This window comes from Benincasa hispida, chromosome 6 (genome assembly GCF_027475165.1).
Source record: "Benincasa hispida cultivar pf3 chromosome 6, pf3_genome.v1.1, whole genome shotgun sequence".
In the NCBI taxonomy this organism is placed as follows: domain Eukaryota; kingdom Viridiplantae; phylum Streptophyta; class Magnoliopsida; order Cucurbitales; family Cucurbitaceae; genus Benincasa; species Benincasa hispida.
In genome coordinates this window covers 8,397,587-8,408,956 of record NC_143483.1, presented here as the reverse complement: position 1 = coordinate 8,408,956, position 11,370 = coordinate 8,397,587, and the positions used below count along the sequence as shown (strand labels likewise).

The 11,370-nt window shown below is 28.8% G+C and overlaps 1 protein-coding gene across 4 annotated transcripts; it reads left to right on the top strand.

The window, feature by feature from the left end:
- Positions 1-869: 869 nt before the first annotated feature.
- Positions 870-3,898, top strand: LOC120079397 (transcription factor MYB16-like). Of its 4 annotated transcripts, none has more exons than XM_039033562.2 (4): positions 870-1,177; positions 1,277-1,406; positions 2,767-3,092; positions 3,203-3,898. In XM_039033562.2, exons 1-4 carry the CDS (start codon positions 1,045-1,047, stop codon positions 3,718-3,720), a joined length of 1,107 nt encoding a protein of 368 aa, XP_038889490.1. In that variant the 5' UTR covers positions 870-1,044; the 3' UTR covers positions 3,721-3,898. The 4 variants fall into 4 exon arrangements, with proteins under 4 accessions (XP_038889490.1, XP_038889489.1, XP_090170402.1 ...); XM_039033561.2 differs by having other exon boundaries at positions 3,185-3,808; XM_090314276.1 differs by having other exon boundaries at positions 905-1,406; positions 3,203-3,808.
- The last annotated feature ends 7,472 nt before the right edge of the window (positions 3,899-11,370 follow it).

Here is an 11,370-nt window from a genome sequence, read left to right as displayed (position 1 = left end):
AGCATGGCTGACAGAATTCCAAGCAGCATCTGTGTTCAACTTTTTAATTTTGTTGGAAGATTAAGTGAATTAATCTCCTTAGCTTCTTTTCTTTACCATGCTACAACTTCTACCCTCATAAAAATACTTTTCAATTGAATAATTGATAGAATCCACCCCACGTCAACAAGAACTCATTGTTACTTTTTAAATTAAAAATTGGGATATAATTATATAAAACTAATCTCGACTTAAATCAATTTGAAATTTAATCTTTTAAAATTCTAAATTTTATTATTAATGTATTAAAATTCTCAAATAAATTATTCGTGGCGTAAAAATTAACAAAATATAATATCAACTTCAAAGTCAGAGGTTCGGTCAAACTATGCTTAGCTCAATGGACGTAAAAATTATAATATCAACTTCGAAATCAGAAGTTCGATCCACTCTCTCCCATATTGTCAAAAATAAAAATGTAACCTACACATTAGCAAAATTCGATAATTCTCTTTTAAAGTTGGTAAAATACTAGCAAGTTTTGGTATGTATATATATGGCTTAAAAGAAACAAAAAATACTAAAAGAAAACATAACAAAGGTAAAGGAATTAGGCAGATACAAAACCTTAAAAAATATGTGATAAAAAAATAGAAACAAAAGTATACACAATTTAATTAGCAGCTTGTATTATTGAAGAAAAGCATATGTTAATCATAATAATTGTTGTAAGAGATTATTAATTAGGAAATAGACTGCATGGGACTTAATAACCAAAAAAATAATAATAATAATAATAATAATACTAATAATTTTTTTAAAATTTTTTTTGTCATATTGTGAGATTTTCTCTCATTATTTATTATGTGCATTTATATCTCTCCCCATTTATGCCACTGGCCATCTCTTCATTTACAAACCACACTCTCACTTCTGTTTTTTCTTCTTCACTCTCTCTTGAAATCCCTTAGCTTAAAACTATCTTCATAAACTCATTTGGGTTTGGCCACAACATAATTTGGTTCTACGCTACAAGAATTTTTGGCTGTGTCGACGGTTTCTGTAATGGGAAGGTCACCTTGCTGTGACAAAGTGGGGTTGAAGAAAGGGCCATGGACACCTGAAGAAGATCAAAAGCTTTTGGATTATATTAATGAAAATGGCCATGGAAGCTGGAGGGCCTTGCCTTCTAAAGCTGGTATTTCTCTTTTTTTTTTCTTTGTAATGTGGAAATTAATGGTTTTTTTTAAAGGATTAATTACTATTGTGTTATTGGTGAATAATATTGTGATTATAGGGCTTCAAAGATGTGGAAAGAGTTGTAGATTGAGATGGATTAATTATCTTAGACCTGACATTAAGAGAGGAAAATTCAGCTTGCAAGAAGAACAGACCATTATTCAACTCCATGCTCTTCTAGGCAACAGGTACTCTCTTTGTTTGTTTGTTTTTTGGTTGAGGAAGAAAATGACCTTTTTCTCCTCCAAATACACACAAAAATGGGAAGAAACCTTTGTTTTAGGGTTTTTTTTCTCGCCTAGGTCTTTGAAATTTTATCTTGTTCTTCATTATTTATTTTCTCGATTTTCTCACCTCTGGCTGAACCAGAAAAAAAAAATTAGACAGAGTTGGATTGTTATTTGATTTTTTGTTTTTAATTTTTTAAAAATTTATAAATATTGTTTGTTATTCCCTTTTTACTAATGTATTTAAAATCAACCCGAAATTTAAAAATTAAAAAATGTACAATCCTGTTGGTAATGATCTTGTTTTTTGTTTTTGGTTATTGAAAATTAAGTTTATTTCCTCTCCATTTCTTACAATGATTTACATTTTTTTTAATAAAATGGTTGAATTCTTAGCCAAATTTTAAAAACAAAAAACAAAATTTTTAAACATTACTTTTTTTAGTTTTCAAAATTTGGCTTATTTCTAAAACCATTGATAGAAAATAGATAATAAAAAAAAGAAATTTGGAGGTAGAAGTAGTGTTTATAGGCTTAATTTTCGAAAACAAAAAACCAAAATTAAAGTCACGTTTGATAACCATTTTGTTTTCTGTTTTTTGAAAATTAAACCTATTTCTTTCCCATTTCTTACAATGATTTGTATCTTTGTTAAATACAATGGTTGAATTACTCAAATTCCAAAAACAAAAACAACTTTTTAAAAGCTACTTTTTTTAGTTTTTAAATTATTGGTAAAAAAATAATAACACAAACGAAGAAATTTGGAGGTGAAAATATAAGCTTAAATAAAAAAAAATATATATATATAGTTACCAAACGGGACATAAAAAAATGGTCGTAATTTTCAAAAAATTTTAATGTTTCTTTAAAATGTGAAAAATATAGTTGAAAAATTGGTTTAAAAAATAAACATAAATTTAAAAAGAAAGGAGATTATTACCGACTCCATTGCTATTCAATTCAAGAGAGAAAAAAAAAAAAAATCGGATCTTTTTGGGATGAGATTGCACAGATTTTGATGGGGGAGGGGGGGTGGTGTTTTCCATTGGTTTCATGATTAAAATTACGAGTCTTTCTGACACGTGAACTCTTGTAAATATAACACATCAACCAAATTTCTACACAAATACAAACTGGGTTTGAAAATTTATCTTAAAAAAAGAAAACCCTCATCTTCACCCGTCAAACCGACCAAACAAAACGAAGAAAAAAAGACCATTGTCAAAGTACTTAACAATTTCAATCATTCAATGTCTTTTATTTGTCTTTGAAACGACTGTTGTTGTTGTTGTTTGTTTATGTGGTTGTTACTTGTTAGGTGGTCAGCCATTGCAACTCACTTGCCAAAAAGAACAGATAATGAGATAAAAAATTATTGGAATACACATCTTAAGAAAAGATTGGCTAAAATGGGTATTGACCCAGTTACCCACAAGCCCAAAAATGACTCTTTACTCACTGGTGATGCCCACTCTAAAAATGCTGCTAATTTAAGCCACATTGCTCAATGGGAAAGTGCTCGCCTTGAAGCTGAAGCTAGGCTTGTTAGAGAATCAAGACTACGTACTACTTCTTCTTCAATTCCTCACCTTTTGACCAAACCCGATCCCCCCACCATCCCGTCATTGAAACCCTGGAACCCCGGTACGTATAATATCATTCAACTTGTATCTCTTAGTAAAAAATCTGAAAGTTTAAGCTGATGAGTTATGATATATATATATATATTTTTTAAGGAAACGGTGGTGTTCTAGGCCGTGGAATTGGCGGTGATCATCACCTGGAATCTCCTACATCGACGTTGACTTTTACGGGAAGTGGAGGAGAGAATTCAATAGCCATGATTGAGTTTGTAGGAAGTTCAAGTTCTTGTGGTCATGAGTGGAAAGAAGAGGGATTTGGGAATTCATCAAGCCAATTACAAGATCAATACAAAGATCAGGGTTTTGAGAATAATTCGATGTCATTTACATCTCATGAAATGACATTGTCTATTGATCATCAAGCAACATGGACGGCTGAATCATTAAGAACAACAACAAAAGATCATAATAACAATAATAATAATTCAATTGTTGAAGAAGGATTCACTAATCTTCTTCTTAACAACAATGCAGATGATCATGATCAAAGAAGTCAATCTGATAATGGAGGTGGTGATCAAGACTCTGAAAATGGAAGTGGGAATGATTATTATGAAGATAACAAGAATTATTGGAATAGCATTCTTAATTTAGTCAATTCTTCTCCTTCTGATTCTTCAATTTTCTAATTTAAGAGATTAATTTGTAATTTTATGTTAGAGAATTGGAATGTGTGAGCCTCAAATTCCAATTTTAACTTTTTTTTTTCCTTCTTTTTTGCTATTTTTAATTAGGGAAAATGGTGGAACTGAAGAAAGGGGCCAAACTCTTTGCAAATTTTAGTTGCATATCCATAATTGTCAAGCTCGTAAATGTGTAATAAATTAGTTGAAAAATGCTTATAAATATAAATATATATATATATATATATATATATATATATATATATATGCTTCAGAGTTTCGCCAACTATGTCGGTTCTTCAACCTCCATACTTAATTTCATTTTGTACAATGTAACATTTAATTTTAAATATAGGTAATTTAAGATATGTCCATTAAATATTTATATACACAAACATATTTAATAAGGATTTAAAACTTGTACTATACATAGCTGTGAAAATTTAGGGCCAATATTATTTGAATTGAAATATACATTTATAAATAGAGAGTGACACTATAGGGAATCCTAGGTTTCTCTTATCTATGTTATAAAAACATAGCTAAACTTATTAGCTATATGATAATTAAAGAACATGAATAATGGTTAAGAATATAATTGTCTCTTAATGACATGGTTGGAATTTCTCCTTTGATTAAATATATAGATTAATTAATTCTTAATAATGTTTATTGTATTTTGTAATTTTGCTATCTTTTCCTTCAATTTTGGCATTAATAATCGGTTTATTTCAAAATAATTTGATCGAAACACATGAAGTTTTAAGGATGTTGAATATTAAAAGAGAGAGATTGAGAAGGTATATGAGATGAATAGGTAAAACACATCTACTTTAACTTTTAATTGAAGTACATAAATCTATGTTTTGTAATTTGTTTATACATATATACCTCGCATTTACTTTTAACGGCGTATTTGGCCCACTAACTTCATAAGTTGGTATTATATAATTGAACTCCACCAAACTTCATCTTCTTCTTTCTCTTTTTTTGCACATTTATCGAGAAATCCTATTTTCATAACTGTACACCTCAAACACTGACTTCCTAACTCTATTATATTAATTCTAGATTTTATAACTCAACTCAACACTCCAAACATCAAGTTAGTATCTTGTCAAAAATAAAAATATTTAATGGGTGTGAATCATTTAGGCGATTAGAAGGGTATTGTCCATTTCAAAATTTTAAACATGTTTTAATATCAAATCATTTGTAAATGCACTTCATTAACATGCTTAAAATTGTTAAATGGATAGTAAGATCATAAAAAATCAGAAAATATAGAACTTGGTATACTGAAGAGAATTTGAGCCTAACAACTTCACGTTGCCTCCTTAAGACAATTCTACTCACTTGAATGCCTGAGTTTTTTGAATAATTGTCTCCCAGGATAGAAAAGATTGACTTTTTTATGGAAGTAGCACCCTATTCATAAGATATAACGAACTACACTTTGTGGAAATAAACCAAATTTGCACAAATTTATAAAAATGGACAAAAGTTTTATAAGAGTAAAATGTTTATGAAAAAGTTTGTCTAAAAACAATTTGAAGAAGAGACGTATTTATATACTGTTCAGGCCATTCGAATAGTCGTGTCTATTCTTCAATTTGGTTATTTTAAAAATGACATATTCATTCATGAAACAATACAACTTCACAAAAAGTCACATACCATTTATTCTAACAAAAATAATACTAGAGACTTCTTTTCTAGTGCGAATTACTCGTAGTTTTAGAGAAATTTTCAATTAAAATATGCATAAAAAATTGATAAATTTAAGTATTTTAGTCTTTATAAATCAGTTAAATTTAATATATTGCTCATGTTTGATATTAGAGTGATATTTTCTTTTAAAAAAACTTCTACATTGTCCATTTTTTAGCATATTCTTAAATAACCGATTGACCCAAAAGCTTAAGTTAGTAGGTGAAAGTAAATTTAATTATATATCATCCTTATTTGTGGGCTTGAAATATTAAAATCAATATTATTTGGGCAATGAAAAAAACATTGTAGGAATTTGAACACATGACCTTCCTAGACCACCTCTTTTGATACCATCTTAAATCACCGATTGACCCAAAAATTTAAGTTAGTAAATGAACGGATGCGCTCGCCGTTCAAATAAAAAAGAAAGAAATGAAAATCTAATAAACTCGTCTAATTAAACTAAAATTGGGAGGAAAAACTTATGCAAGGCAAAACATCATTTGACATAGGGATTAAGAAAAAGGAATCTACAGACATTTAGGTTGAATAATATCAAATAATAATGGAAAAACATTATAAAATACATTTTTGCAATAAATGTAATAAGAAGTCGACAAGTATATGAACCCAATGGATTGCATAATTGTTTCACAAAAACATACACAATAAATAGCTATGGAAATTTAAGGAATCACATTTTGTAGCTTTCTTTATGAATTAGGTTTCCACTTCTCCCCATTGGTGTAAAACCCAAAAACATAAGAAGATAGACAAGTCAAATGAAGTAGGAAATGGCAATAATAATAAATATATAATGGAATTTACTCTTTTTTTTTCACAACTATATCTTTTTTTTCTTAAACGATGAAAGGTTCAGTAATTACACCTGAATACCTAAACTAAGTCAACATTATTCATCATATCTCCTGTTCAAAAACGATTCATTAGGTCAAAAGATAAGTACAAGGCATGGACTATAGAAGAGCGCTCAAAGTCAAAAGCAAATGAAAAGCAAAAAAAAAAAAAAGAGAAGCTAAAGGAATGTCTTCCAATTTAAAGTGATATAAGAAACATCATAATTATAAAAGAGCGATGATTTGGTGTACCATGAAGCAACCTTATATAGAATACCATCCAATTAGGATATAGTTCTATAATTATGTCGACATTTTGAATATAGTAATTGGATTCCTCATCGATTCAGCTATTCACACATTTGATTCATCTCATCTTCTATTCTAAATTCGAATCAAACCCTAATTTTATTCCAATCTACCTTTTTCAAAATACTTCCAGTCTGTTTTAAAACTAAAAGAAAAAGGCAGTTTTAAACATGTTTTATTTTTGTTTAGTTTAAGATTCAAAATGTATCTTTCAAAAGTGACAGAAACTAAATTTATATACTGAATGTGTAAGTAGTTAGTATTCCTATAAAAGTTTTATTTTCAAAAATTGAAAACTGAAAAAGAAAATTATCAACAAAAGAGACTTATCATATTCTTCCAAATGTTTTGTTTATTATAATTTTTTGCATTATTTCTAACACGAATGAGGTCATTAGAGTTAAATGCTAATGATTGGAATGGGTTTTTATGCAAATACTACAAATTAAAGAATCTATATATATTTGCAATTAGCTTTAAATATTACTTTAATTTCTATACTTTTGGTTTTAGTTTATTTTGATCCTTATACTTTCGATTTTTATTTATTTTGGTTCCTATATATTAAAAATATTCATTTTAGTCTTTGTACTTTTAATTTTGTTTCATTTTGGTCCTTATATTTTTTTTAAAAGTTGTCATTTTGATCTCTTCATTTTTACTTTTAAAGAATAGAAATTTTTTTAAAAGTATAATGACGAAAATGAACCAAAATTGAAAGTATAAGGACCAAAACAATATTTAAAACCTTGAGATTATAAAGATTAGAGATGTGAATTCAAGAACCAAATTATGATTTATTGTCTTCATTATTAATTTTTATTATATCTTAATAAAAAGAACAATGATGTGGTTGAGTTGTTTTGAGGGTGGTAATGGCCTTTGAATACCTGATAAGTACAAGTTTTATCACATTAATTATATTAAGTTTTGTATGCATTGGGGTCCAATCTGGTTTATTTAGATTGTCACCTATTTGATATATCTTGATATAAACCAGAGTTAATTTCCCTTTTACATTTGTTTCACCCCATCAAAAGTGAGAAAAATTATAATTTTTTCTATAATATTTATTTTTTAATTGTTTGTTTTGTTCTAGGAATTTGGTGGATTTAAGGTTTGATAATATTATTTAAATTCTAATTCACACTCTCTCTTAGTAACTTATAATTTTGTTTCACTTTATGTTAATTTAAAATTATTCTTCTCTCGAACTCCGAGCGCATAGTTCTTCTTAAATGAGTAGAGAATATAGAGACTTAAAAATAGAAAAAAATTAGTATCATATTATGATATTAATGAAAAACAACATATACAACCTATTAACCTATTTGATTCCAATTATTACATGTTTATCTCTAGATTTAAATATTTTATATATACATGTGTTAATTATGTCTTAGTGGTTAACAAAATTCTAATAAAGGGTCTGAATTAATTCATGATTAATACAATTATTAGTACTTTTGAGTATTAATTAATACAACTCTTGAGTTTAGGGGCTTTTAATTAAAAAAGAAAAAAAAAACCCTTCAGGGATATATATTATTGATTTTTTGCCAAAAAGTTTACTGTGATATAGAACAAAGAAGTTTAATATCAAATATATGTCTAAGGGTAAGGATTTAATGTATGCCTAAAATATGTCATATAATTATCAATTAAGCTACTTAAGTAATTTAAATACACAATCTTATAATTGATTAACCCTAATTAATTTTACAAAAGGATAATAATTCAATTTTAAAAGAATTTCAAACTTAAAAGAGTTGTCTTGGAATTATCCCCTTTATATTCCATTTTTGCTATTTTACTCACTAAATTTTAACCCCAAAAAAGAAAAGTTAAATCTCTATGAATTCATTAATTTCAACCAAACCAATAGTTTTGCATAAAATTGAGTTGGACTATTGCATAAATTGATAGTCGAATAATCAGCTTATTAAAATTCATAAATAATGATGATGATGATAATAATAATCACCGGTAGACCCACATAGAGATCAGAGACACGTGTCCCTCTTCAACTTATTATATTTTGCAGTGGAGGTGTACTGTACATACTAATGAACAAGGGTTTGAGTTGAAATCCTAAATTTTCTATTAAAAAAAGACAATAATAAAAAAATTAATTTAGGTTTTCTAAAAATACAACTCTTAACTTAAATTTTATAGTTGTTGCCTCAAAAATTAAAATTAAAAAAAAAAAATCAACAGCAATTTCTTTTGATCATAAATTTCCACTCTCGAATCTCGATAATATTCTATTGAAAAAGTATCGTTGATTTTTTTCCCCTAATTTTTAGTTTGTATTACTTCGTATATATTTATTCTAATTAATTTTAGAGTTAAACTATAAGATAATTTTCTCGTTTCTCATGAGTATATACATATCATACCGTTCACAAGTAAGTTTCAAAATTTTCTCAATTTTTTTAATTTTCATACTTTTAAATCTATGTAATAAAATCATAATACTTTTATTGATAATACTTTTGTAGGGTCTATATCAATATGAAGAGATATTTCTTTTAAAATAACAATAAAAACCACATCTTCATCATCTTCAAAAAGAAAATATACCTTTGATTTTGATTAGGAGAACTACTTACAGATCCTAGTCTATGAACTAAAATTTTTAAATATAATAATAATATTTAAGATCAAGTTCCTATACATATTTACAACAATGTCCTTTTCAGTCTCATAATTATATTCTTCATTTCAAGAAATTTGGATCGATTTCAAAATATGAAAATTAGTAGAAGCAGTTGTAGTATGTATTAAATTAGTATGGAATTATGAATATTTTTTTTTACAATTTTTTAATGATATAGTATCCCTATGTAAGATTTCTGGCTCCGCCACCGATAATAATAATAATAATCTAGCTCAAACGTCATTTTTCTGTAAAATTTGTATTTTATATATTATATATAAACGCATATGAGGTTACTTCTTTTAACAATCTTGAAAACCTTATTCGGGAGTCATGGCTTAATGAATTTTTAATGTATAATGATTTTCTGACATTATCTTGGTACCATATTTTAATGCTACATTATAAAAATAATTAAACGTTTATTAAATGAATTTTAAATTATAGCCACGCTTCCTTTCTGGTGATGATAGGACAAGGTGGAGTAATATGGAAGGATAATTGAAAGAGGTGTTGCTCAAGATTTGAAGTAGCTGGTGATTGTTGCATGGCAGATTTAGGAGGCCAGGAACAATTGGAATCGGCAACCCTCCGAAAGTGAAACTTGATAGTAGCGAACAGTCACGAACGGCAGTCGTCAGAAACGTGGAACCTATAAAACAGAAATTCATTATAGGTTGAATCATGGATCTCGCTCTTTTTAAGACGTTTTGCAGTTCTGCTTAAGTGTGGCATTGCCACGTCATCCACAAAATAAAACAACCCAAAAATGTCTCAATTGAAAATGCACTATATTCAACCGAAAAACTCACACTCTTCAAACTGATTTGTTTGGAAAACCAAAATGTAAAAAGAAAAGGGTCTGAGAGAGAATTCGGTGAAGTTTGGAAACAGAAGCTGAGATGATGAAGAAGTTGAAGGTCTGCGCCTTTAATAAGTGTAGAGGGCCAACAGACGAAACGGGCAGCCACTGAACGTGCAGGCGCATGCACGAAACGCGCGGAGGACTTAGATCGGCTCACGAGCGACACATGTTGGTTCGGTTTCGATTGAAAGATGAAAAGAAAAAAAAATTATTAAAGTAAAATAAAATTAAAATTAAAAAATAATAATAATAATTTTATTATTATTATTAAAAATAAAAATAATCACACATGCATGTCTCGCCTCGTCCGTCCGACCGGATGGCAGCGGTATCACCGAACCCACATTGGTCTATCTTCTCACTGCCTCTAAAATATGGGTACCCTTTGGGGCCCAAACCCAAAGTTCAAGATGAGCGTATGAGAAGAAGACTCCCCTCTAAAAAATAACCAATGTAGGATTCTCAACCAAAAGTTTTTTCCTTTTCTTCTAAAACTTGAATTTTCACCCAACAATCGCCCACTTGAAAATTTAAAACATAAGAAAAAAAAAATTTATCGAGCAATATCAGTCTATACAACACTGTGCATAAGCAAAGGTGTCTTACGACTTGAACCTTTACGTAGTGTAGATGATTCAAAATATACTAGAGTAACCCTTGGTTTTGAACTCTATCTCTAACAGCATCTCATATATAGTATCATTAGGGTGTAATTTGAAAGCCTGTGCTTTAAGACCTAGTACGTATATCCCGATTTAGTGAACGCTCTAGAGAGTTTGTCTGAAAACTCCAAAGGAAGCGGCTCCACTTCCACATTCACATAGGTGAGTTTATCAAGAGTACTCTTGTAGCTAAGTACCCCACTTGACATCAAGTATAGATCTCATTAAGAATTAAGTTCAACCTTTCTTACGCTTCAGGATATCATGCTCAGATTCTAGGTCATAGGAAGGGGATTTTATGTTAGTTTTAGCATGATTCATTTTGTATCAGTTGTGATCAATTATTACCCGTTGAACCTATTTCTTGGGATCTCCAATCTATAGGTTGGGTTTTTCTCACAGTGATTCATCTCTCTATGGGCAAGAGTTTCATCCTTTCTGAGGTTTTGAAAACCATCTCTCTAGTCAATCCTTTCGTCAAAGGATCTGTCAAGTTTTCATCAGTCCGTATATGATCCACTCTAACTGCACCAGTAGTGAGAAACCCACTAATGATACTGTGCTTACGACATATTTGTCATCTTTTTTCGT

What these genes read in the sequence shown, in the direction of transcription:
- LOC120079397 (XM_090314275.1), top strand. Translation starts at nt 1,045, where the DNA reads ATGGGAAGGTCACCTTGCTGTGACAAAGTGGGGTTGAAGAAAGGGCCA. An exon ending in CATGCTCTTCTAGGCAACAG is followed by an intron (nt 1,407 to 2,766) that starts GTACTCTCTTTG and finishes GTTACTTGTTAG; the next exon opens with GTGGTCAGCCATTGCAACTC. An exon ending in ATTGAAACCCTGGAACCCCG is followed by an intron (nt 3,093 to 3,184) that starts GTACGTATAATA and finishes ATATTTTTTAAG; the next exon opens with GAAACGGTGGTGTTCTAGGC.